The 25,552-nt window shown below is 38.2% G+C and overlaps 1 protein-coding gene across 3 annotated transcripts in view; it reads right to left on the bottom strand.

Moving 5' to 3' along the window:
* WWC3 (WWC family member 3) overlaps positions 1–25,552 on the bottom strand; it is a 100,024-nt gene that overhangs the window by 46,737 nt on the left and 27,735 nt on the right. For all 3 annotated transcript variants that reach the window (XM_077173200.1, XM_077173192.1, XM_054628030.2), the window contains exons 2-5: positions 15,078–15,187; positions 10,148–10,351; positions 7,002–7,078; positions 4,823–4,902 (exon numbers count right to left, since the gene is read on the bottom strand). In XM_077173200.1, coding sequence (XP_077029315.1) covers positions 4,823–4,902; positions 7,002–7,078; positions 10,148–10,351; positions 15,078–15,187 — 471 coding nt within the window. The remainder of the gene's footprint in view (positions 1–4,822; positions 4,903–7,001; positions 7,079–10,147; positions 10,352–15,077; positions 15,188–25,552) is intronic.

Genomic DNA, 25,552 nt, shown 5'->3' on the forward strand with positions numbered 1-25,552 from the left:
CAAAAGGAGTATATGAAAATCCTGTGGTTTTATTGCATAGCTCACAATATTTAGGAAAAAAACAGGTTGATTTCTACGGTTTTAATTTGTTATGTTTTTTTCTGACAGTTTTTCTTTTTGGAGACAACACAAAATAAGTCTGCATCTCAAGATTTTTCTTTGAACACAAATTTCCCCAAGTTACATAAGAAAACATACAATCTTTTATGAATAGTGGTTCAAGAACAAGAAAGGACTTAAATGTCATGCATATTAAAGTTGGGGGTTTGTTTGTTTTTGTTTTCAAAATGTTGAGTCTTCACTAAGTTTTAGTTGAAATCCTGAGCAGATAAAACAACTAATCCAATTCACTAAAAGTCACGTTAAAAAGATAACACATTTTTATATGAAGGTAACTGTAATGTTAAGAACTATATTCAAATATTAGACATGAAACTGCCTTCTACACAACTGCTCATTATACTGTTTGCCAGGACTAAGGTGGCATTTCAGGAAAAGGAAATTATTTAATTTCAACCAGATTTCTGTCCAGTTATCCACATATTCATGTTCCTGGACGCCACTTTGGAGCCCAGCTTATGAATTGGTATTTGTTTAAGGAAAGAATTGGAGAAGTTCCTCCTGCCAAAAATATTTAGGCTTAAATCAGTATTGCTGGCAACCCAAACTGACTAAAGTAGCTTACAAAATTACCTGTTATTTATTGTCTAATAATTCTTTTCCTTTTTTTCATAAAGATCTATATCTGAAAGCCTAGAGTTAACAGGAGTCTTCCATTTTATTAATGGAAAATAGCATGCTAAAAATACAGATCAGACCTTTGTATGCATAGCAAGAATATTCAACTACCATGCAAGACTATAAAGATATGAAGATGTTTCTAGGATACAGACACTATTAATGTTTGGTCATTGTTTCAGTCCTATGGGGCAGATTCCATATTCCTCCATTTTCCTCCACCAAAGCACAGGCCTGTACTCCAGCGAAAATCTAATTTTAAAGTTTTTGTCAGATCCCCTAACCTCTAAATTAGTCTGTAGCTACAAATTGTTTAGCCAGTCCTAACTGCTTGTCACTCCCGACTTCTCACAGCATTCACTCTGCTCTCCTGGCCAACTGGCCAAGTTTTCATTTCCTTTGTTGCTAAACGCCTTCTTCCTCCAAAATTCCTGCCAGGGAGCAGTAGGGTCACTGAAAACACAGGGGAGAAGGAACTGCTCCTCCTTCTCAGTCCCTGCTGCCAGGCCAGAGGAAGGAATTTGCTCCAGAAAAGGCTCATATTTAACCCTGTAAGTTTGGACTGTGACAGGATCAGACGTACCTTGGGGCAAAGGTGGTGGAGGCCAAGGTGCACCATCCTGCAGGGTGGGGATCTTTGCAGGCTTTGAACAATAAGCTCTACAAAGTCTCCACTGGGCAAACACAAACCCATGTCCAAAGGTTTATCACACACAACATTACCAAATTTAGATGAAACTGTAGAAAGTACAGTCCTGATATACAGCTGGAGCTCTATGAATATTGGAATTCTGACAGTATTGAAGTTGTAGAGGTATCAAAATCCCCCTCAATCATGTCTCCACTCATAAAACCCCACTTCTGTAGTCATTTTGTGATTTTGTTTTCTTTTCATTCTCCTCAAAGATGGTTAAGCCATTTTACTAAAATTAAAAAGAACAGAAAACAAAACACAGTCCAAGGCAGACACTGTACATGGAAAATGTCAATGTAAGAGATTTGCATTTAACAAAGGCATTTGAATCACACAGCAACATAAAGTGATGGAAATACTGAGCAACCCAACCACCTTCTCCATAAAAGCTGTCTCTTCTCTGAGAGCTACACCAAGCAAGGCTGCACAGAGAGTCGCCTGGCAGCAAGTTCCAATATCTGCACATGATGCCATTTTGGTAACAGTTTCAAAGCAAACATTCAGCCAGATGTAAAGCCCCAAGTTTGATGGCTCCTAATGTTGTTCTTGGCTTACACTTGAAAAAAAGTGATGTACATGCCTTTAAAAAACCTGAACAGGATGCATGCCATTTGCAGTCTAGCAGTTACTTGAAGATTTGACTTAGCACAAGAAGGAAGAAGAATGACGCAGACCAAAACTTCAGAAAATGTAACAGAAGTGGGAAATGTCTGAAATGAATAAACTTTAAAGGGGAAAGGGAAGCGGAGTAGGGGGGAAACATAGTAAAAAAAACTCAGCATTTTTGTTTTAAAGAAGGAGCAATGAAATTCTTTTCAGACAATATACTTACTTTGAGGATAAGGAAAAACTAAACTACTTCAGCCTTGGTACTTGACTTGCGTGACCCTTCTCTCCCAACAAATACAGGAGGTAGGGGAGAGATTGCACAGGGACAGGCTAGAGCACAGTTAGGCTTTCAGGCTAATTTGTCTACTGACTACACAAGGAGGTGAGAGAAGCTCCTCTCTTCAGCTGTTAGTTTAAGTATGCTCCAAATTGGCTCACTTCCTCCTAGAAGCAAAATACTCCCAAAAAAACCACATGTATCTCACCAGAAGAGGAAATAAAAAAACCACTTAAAAGCACGAAACAAAAACAAAACCACAAGTCTTCTTTCACAAGTGAAGAAGTCACTGCAGAGAGCAGAGCACAGCTCCAGGTAACTCACAGGCAAAAGGTTCTCCCCAGCTCCAGCAAACATAACAAGTGCCACCAGTGCATCAACGGGACAGAGAGTGACCACAGCAACAGCAGCAATGAGCAGCACTGAAGCCCTGAGTTGTCACGCCTGAACTTCTAAACTACACGCCCAGAGTGACCACTGATAATCACATATGCTTTAAAATAATTCCTCTCTTGAATGTCTCTCCTATAACCCCATCCTGGAACATGGGCAACTTGACTTGGGCTATAATCCAAGACTAACATTTGTATTCTTAATCATTCACAGACTTTATTTTTCAAGAAGTTGCACTACTTTACTGGACTATCTTAAATGAATTACACTAATTAAAACAATCTTGAGTTTCAAATGGTCTTCAAATGCTTTCATGATCCTAGTCAAGTGGTTAGTCCTTTTATAAAATAATTGAACCTATATCCTTAAAATAACCCAATAACCCAGAAAAGGAAAACAAATTTAAAAAGCAGAAATGGAATAGCAATTCTTACTCTAAGAAAATATGATTAAGAATCATAAGACAAAATTGGTTTTGTTCTGTTACTGTTTACATATCTACACCACCATACCAATATGTTGGCTATCTTTAAAGTATTACTTAGTGTATTGAAACTGCAAATACTTTGAATGCTTTATTTTACTAATTTTCAGTTAATATCATACATTATCTATTCCCTCAACTACCTCTAAATACTTCAATAAAAATACATTTATTAATAAATGATTACCTTGCATCTGCCAATTAAGATTTTTGGTATTTTGGTTGAACAAGTTTTCTCCTATGAAACTTTCTAAATGCACTATAAACCAAAGAGCCTTGTTTTAAAAAAAACAGAAAATTTTGTTATTAAAAAACCAAATCAGACACACCAAAAATATTAAGTGTATGGGTTACTCCTTCTTTTTTAGAAGTTAAATCTGAGAATCTTCCTTTAATTTGCTTTGTTATCGTAGTATCAATCAAAATTGGAAAGTAAGTACCCTAACTGCTCCAAGATCCCTGGAATTTCATCAGAATTCCTGAAGTGAAAGCCCATGCTTTGTAGCACCAACACAATAAGTCCAAAGCTTCAAAATATTTCTGCAGCTGCTGCACTTATGTTGCAAAATCCATTAGACATGCAACAGTTATAACATTTTCAGGAAGCTCCTGCATTAGGCACTTTGCTCACATGCATGCTGGAAAAAGGCCAAGGTTTCTAAATGCACAGCCACATATCCAAGGCAGATCCAAGTGCTGTTCAAGCTCTTGGTCTAGCCACTGGCCTTGCTGAAGGAATCTGGAAGCCACAACAACCTGTGTTTACCTGCCATCTTTTTCATGGCCTGGCAACCTCTGTCCCTATCCCACTGGGCATCCCGTGTATGAGCTACGTGTGCAGGTGACTAAGCACACACAGAGGGCAGCCACGCAGTTCCCTTCCCATCAGATGGCCTGCAGGAAGAGTGGCAGGGAGAGGGTCACCACAACATTTCACAACCTCTGACACCACTGTGCACACAGCAAACAGCAGGGCTGCCCAATTGCCCTGGGAGCAGTGGCAAATTGCCCTGAGCTTCCTTTCCTTACTGGGAAGAGATGAGGAGTCACTTTTACATGCAGACATTCTGCACACATGCAACACAACCCAAGGTCCCACAGACCACTAGATTTACAGTACAAGCACAAATCAGCCATACAGTGCAGAGTGAGATGGCCTGACCATCAGGTAACAGGGAGAAGCAGCGTTGTGGTGTACAGAAATCCCTCAAACAAAAGATCTGTGCCCAGCCAGAAAGCCTTGGTACTGCCATGGGGAAACTACTCAACAGCATGGTGCTTTGGGCTGTGCTCCAGGCAGTAGGTATCTCCAGAAAGATATTTTGGGAAATATTTTTTAAAATCTAATTCCAGTTTGGCAATATCTTGAGTAAAAGTTAAAGAACATGGCCTATAAAGCTATTCTTGCATATGAACCTACAAAATCACAACTCCAACCAATTCTGTTTAACTCTTCTTCTGTCCTTTCACATTGTTCTCACCCTGCATCACTATCACAGCTGAAAGTCTGAAGCAAAGCCTTTAAAGTTTTATTTTTGACAACACTTTTCTATGAAATTCATTCAAAGGCAATTAAAAAATAAACCCAAACCCCAAAAAAAGATCCTCCCATGAACTCTTAACTTACTCTTGCAGAGTTTCCACTCCTTTTTCTTTATATTGCAATTCCTGCTTCATCTGTGCCAATTCTCGTTTCAGCCTAGAAAGCTGAATAATACAAAATAATTAAAAATAAGTAACAGTAATTTCCACAATAAAAATAATTGGTTTTTAAATACAAAATCTTAAGCTACTTTAAAGAACTGGAAGTGATAATTTCTCTTTTCTTTTTTTGCTTTAAAATTGTGCATTAAAATAACAGAAGACTTTCTTAAATATCATAAGGGCCAATCAAAAAGCAGTCAAAACATTCAGCTTTCAAAGTATCAATTTCCTCACCTATTCTATAAGGTTTCTTTTTCCAATAGTTTATGCTAACAGCTAGCAAGTTTCAACCCATATAAATTTTCTTCTCCCTTTGTAGCAAAGACACCTCTCAACTGTCTTAAATTCTTTAGTCAACTTTAAAAAAGACAAAACATTCAATGCTGTTAATTTTTCTATCCAGGAAAACAAAATTACTGCCAGCAGAACTGGTCTCTCTCCCAGAAATGGCAGCCTGGCTTGCCACAGTTAATTTTCATATTATCCTGCCCTCTCAACCCTCTGGTCAATTATCTTGATCCAACTAATGAGCATAAATTGAAAGTGACATAGCAAAGACATCTCCAAAAACCTGTTCTTGTGGTTTTATGGAAACAGTTACCTGAGTGGGTTGTGCAGACCATGGAAGAGCCAAGCATGATCTGCAGAGAAAGAGCTTCTTGCCCTCCAAAGCTGACAGATAACTGAAGGCAACAGGGAGAGGAGAATGCAAGGGACAGCAGACAAATGAGGGGAATAGGGGTGTTTCAGTGAGGCTAAACTGAACTGTGAGCCCAAAGAGGGGCAGGGATAGAAGGAAAAAAGCTCTCTCTTCTGAAGCTACCAAACTCAGGATATTTGCTATAATTGACCCAGAGTAAATTATTGATTTTCACATGTACATCAGTAAATGACAAAATCATTACAAAACAGATTTTTTAAAAAAGCAAATAAAAAAATTAGTTTTTTCTTCCGCTCTATTCCAAGAGCATAGGGCTTTGCATCAGTACCAGGATGCAAACCAGGACTGTCAGAGTCCCACCATCCTGCACAGCTCTCTCCCTTTCATCAAAATTTATAGCACAAGCCCCTAAGCTCTATATGCTCACCAGCTCCTTTAACACTCACCAGAAGTAAAATGAGAAAATGCAACCTGTACACAAGAAGTTTATAGTGCCTATTTCATTCTATTTCCTGAAACAACTCAATGACTATGCACACAGTCACTTGAACATGATATCCTATGTACCCTAGGTTGTTTTGTTTAAGGAGAAAGAGAGGAAGATAGTCATAAGTGAAAAACTTGTTTATTTTCTTCATATATTAAATAAATAAGGCTTGTTTTCTTGTTTAGAATACACTGACATTTAGAGTATGTAAAACAAGCAAACACTAGTCAGCATGTAATAAATATATACAGATAGAATAAATGCCTTTGAAGGGTGGTGAACGGGATTTATTTTCAGAGGCACTCATGTGAAAAGTGGTTACTACAACAAAAATGGAACACTATCCTGCAAGGATAAGTGTTTTTTAAAATACTTATTTATCAAAACCATGACTTTAGGTTTTTTTAAAAATACATAAATAAGGAACATTTTTGTTACAGAGCTGCCTATTTTTGTCAGAATACTTGAATTTCCCTCTCCTCATAAAAGAGCTCTGGCCAACCAGCTGAAAAATTCTATCTGGCCAATAGGTCTACTGAATTGTGAAGAGATTTCCAAATAAGTGGCTAAACCTGCAGTCCAGCAGAACCTCACTGAAAATGGGTAAATGAGTTTGAACTGAAAGAATCTGGCTGCAGAGAATTTACTACTTGTGGCAGTTTGTAGAGAAAAAGCAATTTCTGAAAGCCTGGCTGAGCTTGCCTCTGACATTTGTGACAAAAATGTTTGCATTTTTACCATGGAAAAAGCATTACTTCTCAAGTCACCAAAATGCAGTTAATATAGAGCTGTTTTAACAGAGCGATGGATAAGAACAAAAAAGCTCTTTTCAATACTGTATTTCTAGAAATGGATGCAATGTTCAGTGTAAATGCTAAAGTAAAACAGACCCTTCCCTCCCTCCCTTCCCCATGTCTAATTCATATTTTTACAAAATGAAAAAAGATTACTCACTCTGTCACGACGGCTGGCTATTTCTGCTTTAATCTGATATGGGTCATACTTGGTATTAGCTGAAAATCCAGAGAATGCTAAACAGATGGAAAACAGTATTTTATTTTTTTTTTCCCCCTTCTTTAAAACAATTGTTAAGATGTGGCACTACTTGATAAACCATTTCATTAATTCTTTTACTTACAAGTCACTAGGTTCTAAAATTATCCTCTGTGCTGAAGTACAACTGAAGATTTCCATTTGGCCCACCTGAAACTTTCTTTTCATCCTGAACACCACCAAAAATTGCATATAGCAGCACTGCGCATTTCCTAAAAGCAATTAGCTCCTGTGATAGGATGATGGCATCCACTGAAGCAAGCGATTTGTGTAATATTAATAATTACTAGTTACTTCCTAGGTACACTGAATTTACACTATGATAGGGACTAAAGTTTAAAAAAATTATTGTCAGAACAAACTAGACCAGCTAGGGAGAGAAGCTGCCTTCTAAAGCAACAATGTAGGGAACTGAAATACAAACCAATCCTGGCAAGTAAGGTCTTAAGGTGTCTACAGTCAGGCAATGATTTCAAGCTGTGGCATTACAAGCTAAAGCCTGCACAGATGAAGTAAAGGTCCTAGAGGATAGGTGGGGCAAGAGCAACCATGATTTCTGGAGCAACCCATTCAAGGCAGCACTGGCCCACTGAAAAGTGCCTGGTATGTGAATGGATGGGGTTGTGCTGTCAGACCTTCCATCCTTTTGCAGAGCTGAAGGCTGCTGCACTGAAACCCATATCCATGTCTGGGGCTGCATGGGGCCTTTTGACTCTTTAAAGAATACTGCAATGCCAAGGTCATGTTGAGTGTGCAGGAACTTGCCAAAATGAGTAGTCATGCCTGGACTAATTCTCTAAATCCAGGATTTTCTATGGATTTTTTTTTTTTAACTGTGCTGATCACAACTGAGTCACAAAACTGCTGCATGGGCACCTCCTTGCCAACCCACAACCGCTGAGCTCACCTCCCACTCATGAGCACACGACACTGAGTCAATGGCAGCACCCACAAGCAAAGTGGAGAAAAATAATTTGTGAAGTTCTAGTTCTTTAAATTCAACAACTTGAAACAAGTGGTAGTGGAGGAAAAGATATTGGCTATATAAGCATCCAACTTTGGTAATGTAATTGCACTCACATTAGAAGTCTAATATTTCTGCAAAATAAAGAGAGACAAGCATCCCACAGTGGAGTGGAGGAGTCAAATTAAGAAAAACAAGTGGAGAAGGAGTTTTTGGGAATCTCTAATTGACAGCATGATTAATCCCAAAAAGGAAAAAAAAAAAAATTAAATAATCTGAGTAATCAGCCCATCCCATTTTCTTAAAACTGATGCATATGACCTTAAGCCAATATAAAATATATTAACACATCTGTAGAAAATTAAAATATTTTTTCACCTTAAAACAAGCAAATAGTTTTATGTAATTTCTCTTACAGATTCTCATTTTCAACTCCAGATACACCTACAAAACCCTGAACTATCAGAAGATTGAGAAACATAAGTAAATTGGCATAGCATTTGCTTTTATTACAGATAACCCCAAATTTTGGAATTTTCAGTCATATTTTGTTGCTGTTTCAAATAACTTGTTTATCTAAGAGCTTCAAAAAAATGAAAAAGGTTATCTTTTTCTAGTATATTTTCATCTTCAACAGAACTAACTTTCTGTATATTCACCTGAAGTAATTCAATAAAATATCCCACAGAACTATTGCAAATAAAAAAAAAAAAGCCCAAGGTCCTAGAAAGGTTTTGTAATAAATATCAATTTAGATTTTATAATCTCAAAAAATACTGATGACACTACCTTTTACTTTATTCCAAGTCTTTAAATACTTTTTAAACACACTTTACACAGTAGTTTCTTTTAAAAAAATTCTTCCTTAATAGGAAAATATCTTGCTACTTCTTCAGAAACTTGAACATGAGAGGGGGAAATAAGACTAGTCACAACTGTTCAGTTATGTTACAAACTGAATGACAGAATACATATATATAAACTAAATAAGAAAATTAAACCCAATTCAACAGTAACAGAGTACTTGGTACAAACCATCTGGGACACCTCAGCTCTAGAAAACATCTTTTATTCGGGATTTTGGCACATGTATGAATTTCCCTGGATGAATAAATACAACTGAATCAGTACTAAACACATCTATCCAGATACCTGCTGTAAACCCCCTTCCACAGTCAAATTTCTTGAACATTTTCAGAAAAGGCCAAAGCAGAGCTTCCCATTCTTATTAAATCCTTGGCATTTAACAGCAAACCTGCAGTTAAAACAATGACTGTACAGACACTGAAAAACTCCAAGTAAAAAAAAAAAAACAGTAAAACTCCACTAAGTTCCATGTGGCTGTTGGGTATATCCACTTCTTAGAACTAGTCCGGTTGACTCTTTGACAAAGACACCTGCACCAACCAACAGCCATGACAATGGGGCAACATCTTCAGAATTCAGAAAAAGTGTATTATCTACTCCAAGCTACCAGAGACATCTGAAGAATTAAAAGGGCAGGGAATTAAAGCTCTCTATCACCAACATCAGTATCACAGGCTGGCACTCAAGAATGAGGTGAACTAATGCAATATTGTCTCCTGCTTCATGGTCAGAGGTACTCTCAAACAAAACAGCTTGTCCCTAACTCTTTGTAAATTCGCTAAGCAGACTACGGATCCACAGGAGGCTCCCCCTAAGCTGATGGCTCCCTCCTATGTTGAGTGGAAAATAATCTTTGAGTTTAGGAGTGCAGGTAGGCAGCTGATCCAGCAACATTCAGCCCTTGTTGCCTTGCAGGAAGCATCACTACACCTGGCTCCAAGATAGGCAGAAATACCGGCTGGGATATACACCTGCTTAAAGTTACATCTCTTTTTAATGCTAACATTTATCCCTATTAAATCTCTGTTGTAACAGACGTAACAGGAATTGGAAGACATTGAATTGTTGAATTGCAGAGTCAAAGGACAGCACCTCACTGCTGTAGTCAGGACCTTCATTCAGAGAAGAATCAGGTGATGGAAATACTTCACACTATTTCTTACACCACATCTTGTGAGGGCAGGTGGGTAATATCAAGAAAAGGTAGTAAACTCACAGCTGGCATAGGAACGGCTGTCATCCTCACACATTTTGTGCAATTGTTGATATTCTTCTTGGGCTAGCTCAAAACGCTGCTGCTTTATTTGGTAAATCTCTTTCTTGGCATTGAGTGCCTCCTGGGCAACTACTAAATATTCCTTCAGCATGCGTTCTTGCTCCCTTCTCCATTGTTCCCTTGGATCCTCAATTTGTGTGAGCTCTAAGGAGAGAAAAGAAAAAGCATTAAAATAAAATAATATGACACTTTGTGCCACCAAGTCCAAGTTACTTTTATTAAGGTCCATTCTCAACCAGCACACCTGACACTACAGTACCCAAAGTCACTCCAGCCAGGAAAGAAGAAGGAAGGATGCAGAGTGAAAGAACAGGAAAGGCTTTTCAAATATAAAAGGCATTTAAATGTTACTCTTTTCTTTACAAACCAGTGCAAACCCAAAGAAAACAGTAATTTGGCTCTAACCTTCCCTCACAGCCAACTTGAAAATTCCAAGAATTACCTAAAAACCCAGAACCACAAGGAAAAATTAAAGGTATCTCAAAACTTAACCCATAAGTCTATAAATAGCTGGAACTAACTTATGATACTGCATACAACTTCACAAGCATAACATCTTAAAAGGACAGAGGCTACCCCTGCATAGTTAAGAAGAATGAGGTAATTCAACAGAGAAGTCAGCATCTTAGTCTCAAATCCATAAAGCTTTTAAATCACTACCCTTTTTTTTTTTTTTTTTTTTGTCTTAAGAAACAGCAGTCTGATGTTTTTCCTTGCCAGGGTTTAGACCAGATTTTATTTAAACACAAACCAAAAACAAGTTTCCACAAAAAAAAATCTTTCCCATCAATTACCTATTGATTTTCAAGGTTATTACTGCAAAACAATCTCTTTGCAGTTGCAAAGCCATTTGAGGATGATGCACATTAAAATCCTAAAAAAAAATTGGTTCATTTTGGCAGGGGGTTGTGAGTCAAATAATATGTTTTACATAACGACCTTGATGTAAAGCCTTGTGTTTAAATGGAATGTTAATTTCTGATGATTGAAGCTCTACCAGTAAGAAGCTGCTGCAGACACAATGTCAAAGTAGTGGCAAAACCTGCAGCAGAGTCAGGAGCTAAGCACCTAGCAATTTTTTCCAAAGTTAGTTTCTTACAAGAGATGAATGCCAGTTATGTTTTGCATTAATCCTGAGTACATAATTCAGTATATTGGTGCCAGTGATGAAATACAAAACTGTATTAAGATTAAGCACAACAGATTAAGAGCTCTAATGGTGTCAAGGTCATGCTAGCAGCTCTACCATTTGAGAGCCATCTGAAAAGCATATAAACAAAAACAGAAGGCTCATCAAAGAGCAGTGCTTCCAACAGATTTGCAGATTAGGTTCCTAAATAACCTTTTCTCTTAACAGTTGTACCTTTCTCTCCCTGCAACTCCTAACATTGAAACCGTATAAAGATAGTGCCCACAGTTCTGCAATTTCTCCCCACTTCCCAGGGACCCCTTTGATTCCCTCCTGGCTCCAGTGTCCTGAAAATATCTCCTCTGGCAAGGACAGGATGTGCTTTGGCTTGTTGAGCTGCCATAAATCCTTCTCTACATGGAGGGCAAGCAGAAGAAAACAGAGTTCTGACTGCTGCCCACCCTTCACTGAGGGCATTTCAATTTCCACTGCTACTTCATTTGTCCATAAGTACCTCTGAAATTTGTGCAAATTCTAATATTCCTAAGATTGCTAAACCCCCATGGAAACAATGAGAAATCAGTAAATATTTATAAAACAGACAGGCTTACTAGGATTCACTTTTTGTCTTTGAATGGCAAATTATTAGTCCTAATCTCAAACAACAACCCAGACTAAAGTGTTACATTCTATCACACATTAAACTTCTGAGATCCTATACTTCAGGGCACTGCATCTCTCACAGAATTATTTCAGAAGCCTTCTGAAAAGCTAGCAGCATTCATCAGAGGTAGAAAACTTCTTTAGTGCATGGGAAGCTCTGCTTTTTTCTGGTTTATGAAACTTTGCCCTGGATTTCTAAACAAGTTTGCCACATAACAAGACTAAAGCTACATTGTATGATAAAATTAACTTCCTTCGTTTCTTTACAACCAATTTAAAAAACCCCACTATAGTAACTCAGGAACAGTCCCAGACAAATGCAGAGAATATATTATTCCCTCACTGGGGAATGCCCAACTGCTTAGAGGAGACTTCAAAGGCTCCCAAGACTCTGAGGAGGAGGGAAAGGAATTCTGTGGCTGGCAACCGCCAAGGTTTTTAAGCAATGGTTGGATAACAGCCAAGAGCAGCTTAGTAAGGGTGTCAACAAAGTACTGAATTTACAGAACAAGATGGAGATCAGGGTTGGAAGCATCATTGAGATTTACAGAAGATTCTTCTGTTCCTTGTTTTTTTTCCAGTTTAAATGGAAAACTATTGCCTAGAAATCTTTTTCTTGCTTCCCGGGTAAACAAACATAGGAAAAGACTTAGAAAAAAATCAGAAGTATGCTGTTTTCTTTTGAAAGGTGCAAGGGCAAAAAGCTTGAGAGAGTGCATAAAACATGAGAGGTCCCTGGTAAGTGTAAGTGTAGAAAGACTCTCTTTGAATTATCCCTTGCATTTTCTCACAGTATTTCTTGACACTGAGGCACTGCTAACTGTTTTGTCAATTAACGCAGAACTTGAATGCTGCATAAAGCATTTAACCCAGTCAGCCACAAAAGACAATCCAAATGTTTTTTCCTGAAGCTGCCATTCCAAGTGGTTTAGACATACTCATTTCAGAAAAAAACATTTCTTCAGCTCCAAGACCATCTCCTCCACTTGTCTGACACCACCTCATGATGCACATGATTGTCTACTCATTAGTTCTTAATTCTACAAAGGAAATTTATGCAGTCTTGATTGACACCTTTGTTGTCCACAGTTTAAAAATTGGATCAAGTGTCCAACTAATTTCTGAATAATAATTATCCAGCTATACTATCAACTCTGTCTTTCCTCTTATTATAAATCTTGCTGGTATATGAAAGCACTGTATTAGCCTAAGGGTGACAAACCCATTTCACTGTGACGGTTGAATTACCATTTAGGATAATATCTGTGGGCTGCAAGTAATTAGCTATCATGAATGAGACAAATTTTGCAACCTTGTTAATTGTTGAATGATTCCTTTTACTCGGTTCAGCACTGTCTGCATGAAGCTTCTACCCCTCTGTTCGTACATTAACTTTATTTCATACCTAATATAATTAGCTTTACTTTTCCAGACCCATTAATATTCATCTTTTCTTTCTGTCTACTCACTGATCATTTGGGAACTCAGCTGCTCTTTGCAAAGATTCTCTTCTACAATTTTTGCTCACAATTGCACAGAAAAAAATGCAAGCCAGACCTGACATGCCTACAATGATTAATATCCCTTCTGTAAGTTCAAACTTGAAGGCTGTGGTAAAGCCGCTAATAACAAAATTCAAAAAGCAAAAGGAAGCTCTGTTTTTGCATGTGATGGTGATTGTTATTCCTATCACAGAGGCCTATTAGTAGCTTTTTTAAGGCATTGCAATAAGAATTCATGTTCGACTCATTTTTTGCAGGGACTCTAAACCTACCTGCAAATTAAAAAAAAAAATTTAAAGAGTTGGCAGTACCTTATTTTTGTTTTTAAAATATATGCATTCATGCACATACTTTGGTGTAAGTGCGCTCCATTACTGCACTCCAATGTAATCCTCACTTCCCATTAAATTTCAGCATTAGTAAAGTTAGCATGACAGTACTCCTTAAACTAATACTTTTTTTAAGCACAGAGTTATTTTAAGAATTACCTAACAGTCTGTATTTATGGCCTTTGAATTTTCTTGTCTATCTATCCTCGTGATTAATATATTAACAGCTGTTTAGAGTTTATCATTTAGTTAATGATCTTTCTAAATTTCACAACAAATAAGTACATGTATAGGTCAAACGATACCATGGGAATATTTATTATTCTGTTGTTTAGGTTTTTTAAGGCAAGTAATTGTGAAACCACAATACACAAGTAATTCCAATGATGGCTGGAAGCCCAAAATTATTATTACACTTTCATTTTTTAATTGACTAGATTTCAAGTAGATAGTATTGAGGTTGGTTTTTCAGATTATACTATTTACCATTGCTGTGATAGCCCATGTAACTACTTTCTTCTTTTCTTAGTCCCCACCAACTGCCAACTCCCACAATACTGAAAGCATTCACTCAATGGCGATAAGAAGCTTAATGATAGCACAACAGTAACAGCAGCAGCAGTACAAAGCTATAAAGATAAGACATTTTTTTAAAAGTAGAACTGGCAAATGTGCCACAGTGATGATACAAAGCTCAGTGACAGTCCAAAAGGGAAAGTGTTCAAAATTAGTTTCCAAAAGGCACATCTGTTGTCTTTTTGATAGCATTTTGTACTGTATTAAAACATAAAATATATATTGCTTAAGCAAGAATGAGATTACTGTATTTCACAGTGCTTCTGATTAAAAATCGGCACACTTCTCTCAGAATGTATTTTGGTTTTCAATCTATAAGAGTGAACTATGGATGACAGGAAAAATAGGAAATGTAAGAATATAACACAAAAATCTTTCTGACATATGACAAAAAGCAACAACAAAATTACTAATACTGCACAGTATGACCAAGCAAACCAAAATATTTTGATACAATACAGTTCAATCATAGGTTGTAAAATTTTTACAAATGGAATTCTTTACAATTATGTCCCCATATGAAAGATAAGGAAACAGGTTCAGCAAGAAATTATTTGCATACGTTTTCTCACTGTAGCACGAGGTGTATAAATGGTATAGGAAGCAAAGTTAGTGGCAAGAGTAAACACCAGCTTGCTAGCATTCCTCAAAACAATCACATATCTACTCACGATTTATGTGGTCCATATAATAAACTCCAATCTGTTGATCGTAAACAGTTTCCCATCCTAAAGGAAGCTCATCACCAACACAGTCAGCAAACGTCAGGGGCTTTGTAATCCTGTAAATATAAAAATAACACAAATAAATACAAAAAGGTGCAGAGTTTACAATGCAATGAATTGTACATCTTCAAAACATGTAATGAATGTTATTGCATGTTTTGAAGATACCTTCGCCAGTTGATCAGAAACTAGTTATGCGACTTAGGAATGTGCTGATAATTACAAACATACAGTTTCAAAATAAATTTTCATTTAAATATGCTGACAGATACTCCCCAAACAGGTAAGACAAGCTTCTCCCCTCTAGTTTCTATGTATAACAATTTAATTATAATGGCATGCAGTCCTGCCAGTTTTTCTCCCATACTGCAAAGAACACAAATGTGAAGCTGGAGTTCACCATTGCTGAAACTACTAGAAGCTTTATAAGTTTTAACTTCTTTCAGGTGACAATGTTGCAAAATTGTTTGTCTTTAAAAAAATAACACAAAATTCAAGACAGCGCTTTAGAACAGACTTCCTCTTTTCAACTATACATTTTCAACTATTAATGATATTCTCTTGGTCCAGACATATCCAAATTACTTCCTCCCCCTCAAAAAAGAAGAGACGAACAAATGTCTCCGAAAAATTCTGAAGCAATCAGACAAGAAATAGTAATTAATAAGTAACTGCATTACTAACTAGAAGCTTAAAATATCACAGCCCTTGCTAGACAAAGTCTTAATAGATCAGTGGGCAATAGAAAACTGGCACAGCCAGGTCAGTGTTGACAGGGACATTGAAAGTTCTCAGTTCGATATTATACAGAAAGACTCTAAACCAACACTGCTCTAGAACAGCAAGGTATATAAAAAAATACGAAGAATAAATGATATAAATAAAAAATCCTTTATATAAATATAAATCCTTGATGCTAATCATATTTATTATCCAAATATTCATTTTAATCTTTACTTAACCCCTAGGGTAATGTTTTCCTCTAAAAACTGTCAAAAAATTCATTTACTGAAAAGCTACTAATAAAGTCATTTCAATTATACATGGGATATAGACACAACACCTTCCTCATATATCTGTTGAGGCACTTTTAATACCTACGACCATGACAACTTTGCATACATTAAATACATGCATTAATTTAGGGACTGACTTAAGCTCAACAGAATCTGTAGCATTATACTCTCTGTTGTACTTCCACTTTTATATTGCAATATCCAATTGAGGTTTTCTGACACCAGATTTGGACTATGCTTACAAATACACTGCTGAATGGAGAGACCATTAGGACTCATAATTGCCCTTCATCAGATAACCTGTATAACACAGTAACTTGTCTGAACTAAACTACATCTGTCTTTGAACTTGGAAGTGCTTGCCCACCCCAAAATAAAACGAACCAGAACAATCCAGTGGTAAAGACTTAAAATGATGGAAATACTACTACAGCTACATTCTAGCTAGCCCAATGGTGCAGTAAGCACATCATTCAACCACCACAAACAACACAAAACTTCGCACACAGCAAACAGAAAAACTGCATTTACCCACCTCCTGAAACTATTTTATAGTGATTGAGGTTACAGTATTCAAAATTAACTGTAGCAGAATAATTTAAAAAATACCCTTACTCATTTCAATGTTGTGTTTCAACAGCTCTGCACAACAGTAGGAAGACCAAGCTACTCAGGTCAAATAATAGCTTGATACTACTTGGTTGATTCTCCAACATGTATAAACAGTTTAGCAAGAAGATGTACATAAACTTGTGCACCACTATTTAAAGTAAAAATTTTCCATTACTGACAAATATGTAGTTTACATCATGTAATTATGTAAATCCAGAGATGCTCTATTCAAGAAAGAAAATGTTACTAGGAACTGACATAAGCACTCTCATTAATTCATCTAACAGTCAGGCAGACCAGATATTGCCAAAATACTCCTGATCTCCCTGGAATTCAGTCAAATATTAAACACACAAAGTGCAGCATTTTTTTCTTAAACTCCCATGGTCTTGTTCTGAAGACATAATGTTTACAATTTCTCAAAGTAGTCTAGACATCAGCTCCTAAATTACTGCACTATAGACAAGATTTTCTTTGGAATGAGTTATGAGACTTGCTTGCCTGTTACACAAACATACCCTCACCCTTTATTCATAAATAAAACCTGCACATTATACTCTAACCTTTCACACTACAAAAACTTTAATTCAATGCTCTCTGTGATCCTGCCAGGACTCAGACTTGCAGGACAAGGACAATGTTCACTTTTTGGAAAAGGGAGACTGAAGAAAACCAATGCATCTGGTTTAACCAGTTTTCATTACAGAGTTATAAAAGCATGTGTGAACAGTTTAATTAATAGTTTTGAAGGAAAACTTGTAGGGAAAAAAACCCCAACACATAAAAAGCTGTCTTACCGATATTCAGACCATTATTAAGTTGATGTTGCTCATTTTAAACTATAATCAAAGTTGCTCCAAATTGGCTTCCCTTCAGACAAAGCACAATGTCATATTGACTGAATGCAGTCACATTTATACCTATGTAGCTGGACCTTCAGGCAAAGACACAAAACTAAGAATTGGAAGTTTCTGCCTTGTTTTGCACTGCTTTGACAAAGTGAACTGAAAAAATACCTTCCAGGTTTAGCCAGCACAACACTGAGGACAAGATTAGTTTCTTGTCAGTTAAGAAAACTACGGTTTTTCAGAATAATAAAGACAAAATGGAAGAGATGCAGATATCTACATTGGAGGTCAGCCACAAAGTACAGCAGTTGACTGCTGAAATTAAGTATCTTCTGGAAATACTGCTTTATCCTCTGGGTTTGTTTTTAATTAGCTTAAGTTCCATGAAATAGAAGAGATCTTTTCTACTTTTTTTATAAAGAATTGTACAAGGTACATCTGTTAAAACATTTCAAAGTATTGAAATAAAGACAAAAAACTTTTCCAAGCGTTATGAAGACAAAGACACAACAAAAATGCTGCCATCTTTGATGAAACAAAAACCAGGGCTGTCCCAAACTGTGCTATTCACAGTAAAGAAAAACTAAGGCATTTATCTGATTGAGGTAGCAAACAATAACACACTCACCCATGATCACCTGTTTCCCCCAAAACAACTGGCAGACACTAACAAGAAGGTTCTGAACTTTCAGCTGAAGATGAAAATCCTCTGGGACCACTTTACAGCATTAAGTTTTTGCAGCCACCGGACCTACAGGCAAGGTACAAGTAACAATTCTCCCTGGGGACTAATTCTGCACAGATCAAAAAAACCAACCTTAATGTCAGATTAACTGACTTTATCCTTTCCAAAAATGATGATGCTCTTCAGTCCTTAGGCACCCAATTCTTTTGTGACTCTGAAACCCTTCAGAAGCAAATACAGAGTCACATAAGAAAGCTTTCATAATCCAAATCCAGTATCAAATCAAGCCTAGAGAAAAATCTTTGAGCAATGTCATGCACCTCAGATCTGTCACTTCTGACTCTGCCCAAATTATATGTTTTCATCAAGAAATAAAAGCCAGGTATTTGCACTCAATCCAACAGACACATCTGAAAAGACAAGTTTTATTCACATTTTCTCTGCTTCAATTACCAAGCTTAACAGTTAGAATACAGAAATTAAACTGTAAAATAAAACCAAAAAAGTGACTAAAATAAGTTTTTTCTCCTCCTTGCATATTTATTTTGCATCTTTATCCACTACAACACAAAGAAGGATTCCACAACACATTATTACAGCTTTCTGAATATGTGGCAGCAAAGCAAGTATTTCTTGAATGCATCAGTTCATGGGATTGGATGGGGAGAAGAAAAGGCATTAAAAGATAATGGCTAAATACCACTTTAGATAATTTACTTCAAAAGTGCTTTCAGCTTCAGATACATTGTTAACAGCATCTAATTTCGACCCCCTCTTCCCCTCCCCCCCTCCCAAAAAAAAACCTCACAGAAAACCTCAAACTTTAAATAATAAAGCAAAGCTTCTCAGTCCAAAGGAAAGACATACATCACATCTCAAAAGCACAGTTTCACAGATAGAGTAGGGCAACTTCATTGTCACAGACCTTCAAAACCAGAACCAGATCACTAAAAGCACAAGGCTTTGGAAAATTTTAGGTAAGATCCTCAGTCTTCCCATGGCCCTGATGCCACATTAGAGGACCCTGGCTGCTTGAAATCCCTAGGTCTAATTGAGTAAAACTTCCCCTGGGAGGAACTAAATAAAGACAAACACAGTCTGTTTTTCCAAGATCTTGAACAGGAAATCGAAAAGGTGTTCCAAAGTAGAAACTGTTGTAAACTAGCTGCCCTCCTTTAAACAATGCCTAAACACCTCAATTACATACAAGGTCACCTCACCTTTCAAAGTGAGCCTTGATTAAGAGGAAAGCACTAACCATGAGAGCTAATTATGAAAAAGAACCACCGAGTTCTGAACAAAAGTCTGTAGGAGACAGAGAGAAGGATGCAAGAATAGCAGCTGTCAGTGCTAAATTAAAAACAGTGTTTTTAATTTTGTTTCTGATTTTGGTCAGGTCCAATGGCAGCAAAAAATATAACAAAATAACAAAATTTGATACACCTCCACAAACAACTTGGAGAAAAAATTTCCTTAAACCTGATCTCAGTCTGAATTGTCATCTAATGGGATAGATGTTTCTGCTTGACAAATGCAGATACAGAAACTGTATTGCTAATTTACTAGGAAACTGCATTAATTCACATTAGAGATCTGAAGAACACCATGCAATTTAAAAATTAGTAATAAAATAACTAGAAAAGAATTAGCAATCTGATAAATCTAGCAATAGTTTCTCCAAAGAAAGTATTATACCGAGTATATTACTGAAGTGTCACAAGGCAAGAAAGAGAAAAGGCAAAATGAGAAATCATGCACACACTTTAAAGCTTTCAGTCAATGGCTTTTTCTTTCCTCCTTTCAAATGTGAATTTAAGTTACAGATATTGCTATAAAGTTCAACTAACCCTCTTGTCTTGTACCATGGCTCTTATTCCCTCCAACTGCACAGACAGAAAAAAAAATTTAAAAAAAAATCCCAAACAAACCAAACCAAGAAACTGAGAAGCAATGCTGTTTCACAGACGCTGGCAAGAAGAGCTGCTTACACTGAGGGGGAGAATGGGAGGATTGTTATTATGTTGTTTTTAAAAGTTACACTGCAGTCCTGGAGGCACTTCTTCAACATCTTCCACCACCATGGCTCTGGCCTGGGCAGCAAGAGCATCTCTGTGACAGAGAGGGACACAGCTGTGCCGTGACTCCGAGCAGGCTGCCCTCCCCAGCAGGCACTGCCTGAGCAGGACAGGCACACGGCAGGGACACACTGCCCAAAGTAGGGCAGGCACACGGCAGGGACACAACAGGCACACACTGCCCGGAGCAGGGCAGGGACACGGCAGGGACACACTGCCTGAGCAGGGCAGGCACACGGCAGGGACACAGTGCCTGAGCAGGGCAGGCACACGGCAGGGACACAGTGCCCAAAGCAGGGCAGGCACACGGCAGGGACACAGTGCCCAAAGCAGGGCAGGCACACGGCAGGGACACAGTGCCCAAAGCAGGGCAGGCACACGGCAGGGACACACTGGCCAAAGCAGGGCAGGCACACGGCAGGGACACACTGGCCAAAGCATGGCAGGCACACGGCAGGGACACACTGGCCAAAGCATGGCAGGCACACGGCAGGGACACACTGGCCAAAGCAGGGCAGGCACACGGCAGGGACACACTGCCCAAAGCAGGGCAGGCACACGGCAGGACACACTGGCCAGAGCAGGGCAGGCACACGGCAGGGACACACTGCCCAAAGCAGGGCAGGCACACGGCAGGGACACACTGGCCAGCTGCGGAGGGAAGGAGCTTCCCCCGGCGGGCAGGACCAGGCGCCGGTCAGAGCCACGCAGCCTCAGCCGGGCCGCACACGCCAGGAGCCACGGGCTGCTCGCAGCAAGTGCCACCATGAGCTCCAGATCCACTGTTACACCGCTCTGGAGTACACCGTGGTTTTCCTCCTCGTCTGTCCTCCATCCACTCAGCTCTCTGCAAGCAGCCAAGTCATAAAAATGAACTGGATTTTGAAATAAAGTTTGACAAATTACATACCAACTGCTTAGTCAAAAGTACAACAAAGTTCACCCAACTGTAAGCATCTTTTCAAGATACAAGTTTCTTTTAACCTTTTTCTTAATCCAATTTATGTATCTTCATTTTACTACGTGATTTAACATCAGAATCTGAATAAAATACCTCACTAAACAGCTATTCAATTCGTCCTTAACATCTATTCAAATCTTCCTGAAAATAGATCCACAATACAGATGGCCAGACTGAAACTTACATAAATGAAATTCTGTGCTCAGGACAAAGAGTTAAAGAAGGTAACGTGTTCAGAGTCATTGCTGGGATACATTACTCTTGGAACAAAAAAAAGGTACCCTGCAGCAAGGAAATCACAGCACCAACTCTTCTAAAGGTCACTTGAAATTCAGTCTTTTTAAGACCACATTGTATTTTGCATCTATTTATGTTGTTATTATTATTTCATTATTTTCTTTTTTTTCTCTACAGCAAATAAACTGACAATGGTGTTAATACTGTCCAATTACTGTATTTGCTTCAATTTACAAGCCAACACAGCACAAATCAATGTGCAAAACACAAGGCACAGGATGGCACTAGCTAGCCAGTTGTACAGGAATAAATCAACATTTTGAAGTGCGAGGAAAATGTGTGATCACTATCAGACCATTTTTTAAATTTAAAATCTGAACAATGAGATTTTGTGATGCAAAATGTATGTAAAGTTACACAGCTGAGAGAGAACCTATACGATTTATTGACTTACAAGAAGTAATATCAGCTCACATTGTCTATAAGCACCTCTAAGAAATGTACCCAAGGACACCCTCTTACCTTTCACTATTCTAGAAAAAATAAATATTTACTAGCAAGCAACAATAGTCAAATAACACACTTTTGTTTTTACCCTTTCTCATAATCCCCAAAACCAAAACAGCTGAAAACCACTGGCTTAGTATGTTGAAACATAAAATGCTATGTCCAACTGCAGCTCTCACATAACTTGTCTGGCTGCTCAGGAACTGCTGAAACAGTTCCACACAAGCAGCCAAGTCTTCCAGCAGCTATCCATTTCTTAACAGCAGCTATGATCCATATCCAAAATCAGAACACAAATATTATGGGAAATACTTGCTGAAAATATTTCATGTACACAATGAAAATGCCTTGCTCAAAAATCATAGCCAGGTTAAAAGTCAATGCTTTTAAGAAAACTATTTTTGTATCTGCAATTTATTGTGGTTTTTTTACAGAGAATAAACAGTAAAAAATGGGCAGAAGGGTTAAGTAGGTCTATCTATGAATGCTTTAAAACTTATTTAGTCTATGTACACATGGATAGCCTGAAGTGACCAGCTTGATCAGCCAAATCCTAAGATTAGCAGTGGAGCAAAGACAATTGCTGGAGGGTCTGGATGAAGAAAAGCAGACTGGACAGCAGATAACTTGATATCTAGATCAGAAAATAGACAAAAGTATACATGGCAGCTGGGTATAAACTGTAAGAGGAAAACAGTAGGAATGTGTGGCAGATAGGACAGCTAAGGAGGGGAAATTAGGAAACTGCAGTTTCTAAATTCAAATCCCACCTTCATACTGAATCTGCTCTTTGCTAGAAAGAGTAACATGCAAAATATTTAAAACTTTTCTTTTGCCAGTGCTACTCAAAAATCTCTAAATATTTACAAGATCTTCTCAAGGACTTCCGTGTAAGACTCCAAAAAAAACCCCTAAAACCAAATGAATAAGAATCAAAAGCCTTAACTAAACAATAAAGAAAATTTAACAGAGAATTTCAAAATTCGAGAAGCAATCTGAATTCTTCCACTTGTGTAAGAAGCCTAACATGACATTACATGTGTCCAGACTCAGCACAGCTTTGGAGCAAGCAAGTATGCAGTGCTCTAGTTTCACTGATTCTGAACCAACATTTATAACTTTTCTCCAAAATCTGTGCATAGTAGCATTTTCCAACTACATCTGATTGATAATCAAGGTCCCAGTTAGTAAAGGCCAGGCATGTAGTTATCCATTTATTTCTTCCATCCTGCAAATCACAACTCTGCAACCTTCTCTTGGAGACAAGCAAGTCATCCAGCTGTCAGATTTCTATGTCCTCAGAATATACTAAAACCCATTTCTATGTTCAGTTCTGGCTAACAAACTGCTTGACAGTTTGTTGGTAACCTTAGTTTTGCAAAGACTCCTCTGGTTTGAGAATATAAATTTCTAGCTAGCTTATTGACCACGATCCGGCCCATCAGTTAACTAAACCATTGTGGAGAGGCAGGGGGAGAGGCAATAAGTGCTTCACCCTCACACAGAGGAGTCTATCTATGTATGTATATATGTATGTATGTATGTATATGTACATGTGCTTGTGTGTAATGCCTATACACAGAAAATATTCAATTCCAACTGCCAGTCACAACTTCTGCATGCAACCATCAGATGAGGAGGAAACACCTGCACTTTCCTAATGGAAGTCACCCGAGCAAAGGTGAAAAAGTACATCTGGCAAGATCTTACCAGCAAGTTCTTAGTAATAAGCATTTTGCACATGAACAAGAATCATGGGAGGAGTTCAAAGCAGGAAGAAAATGTAGCAGACAGGAAAATGGTCCCCAGCAGAAAAATGGGACATAAAACTCCAAATTCAAGTCCATGAAGCTCCATGTGTTAGAACAAAAAGAGGCAGCAAAACAAAGCTTTACATCTCAGTAAGAAGTAAAATGGTCTTACATGCTGCAAGCCAGTATCATGCAGTCGAATACTTCCTGAGGACTCTTGCATGATCACTCGAAGTTTACATCAAAACAGATTAGAACATCCTCACTACTACATTGGCTCCTTCACTACCAGTTTATTAAAATGTTTTGGCTATCACTAGTACTGCTTACTACTCACTAGTAGTGCAGTAGAGAAGTGTAAAGTTCTTCAAAACTGTCTGCCCATCTATCACATTCTCTTGCTAACCTCAGGTGTCCTATATCCAGAAAGATTACACCAGCATTAACTATCTTGTTACCTTTAAGTCTGACTTGCTAGACTAAACTTTTCTTCAAAATTTTGAAGTCTATGTGATTCTCCCAAACATTACAGCAAAGATTTTTCCACAACTTTCTAACAGCCAATGGTAACTCAAGTTTCTGTACATTTATAATGGTTATGTCTTCACTGCTGAAGGTGCTCCCCTCCCTTAAATTTATTATTCTTCTTTACCAATTATCTGGACTGGAAATAACTAAATATATCTGTGTGTGCATATATGTATATGTGCACACATACACACACATACAAGTGATGTGTCCACATAATGTATTGATTTAATGTTCTAAACACCATTCAAGTGTTAAATGACTGAAGCTTAACTTATTAACTTAGATATTCTTCAATAAAGAAAGCACTGTGATACATTTTTGTGAACTCTTTAAACCACTTTAGACAAGTCTTAGCAACACAGAAAATCTTACATTAACTGGTAGCCTTTGGGTTGACTAGAAGGTAAGTAGTTGAAGATGCATAAAGGTTAACTTTAGAATCTTGAAGTACATATGCAATTAGAACCCAATGGATGCAGGACTGGAAGGGATACAATCAAGCTCATAGACAATACAAAACCAGGAGGAGCTGCTGACTCCCTCAAAGACAGGGAGGCCCTGCAGAGACCTTGACAAATTAGGAGAGATGAGCAATCACCAATTGTATGAAGTTCAACAAAGGAAAGTGCCAGATTCTGCACCTGGGACGGGGCAACCCTGGATGTATGGACAGGCTGGGGAAGGAGGGGCTGGAGAGCAGCACTGCAGAAAGGGACCTGGGGCTCCTGCTCAGTGGCAACTTGAATATAAGACAGCAGTGCCCTGGCAGCCAGGAGAGCCAACCCTGTCCTGGGGGCATCAGGCACAGCATGGCCAGCTGGGCAAGGGAGGGGATTGTCCTGCTCTGCTCTGCACTGGGGCCGCCGCACCTCGAGTGCTGGGGGCAGTTTTGGGTGCTGCAATGTAAGAAAGATACTAGCAAGCATCTAAAGGAGAGCAACAAAGATAGTGAAGGGCCTTGAGGAGAAGCTGTATGAGAAGCAGCTGAGGGCACTTGGTCTGTTCAGCCTGGAGAAGAAGAGACTGTGGGGAGGCCTCACTGCAGTCTACAGCTTCATCGTAAGGGGAAGAGGATGGGCAGGCACTGATCTCTCCCTTGTGGTAACCAGTGACAGAACCCAAGGGAATGGCCTGAAGTTTTGTCAGGGGAGGTTTAGGTTGGATATTAGGAAAAGGTTCTTCCCTCAGAGGATGGCTG

The sequence above is a fragment of the Agelaius phoeniceus genome, chromosome 2 (genome assembly GCF_051311805.1).
Source record: "Agelaius phoeniceus isolate bAgePho1 chromosome 2, bAgePho1.hap1, whole genome shotgun sequence".
Taxonomy (NCBI): Eukaryota; Metazoa; Chordata; class Aves; order Passeriformes; family Icteridae; genus Agelaius; species Agelaius phoeniceus.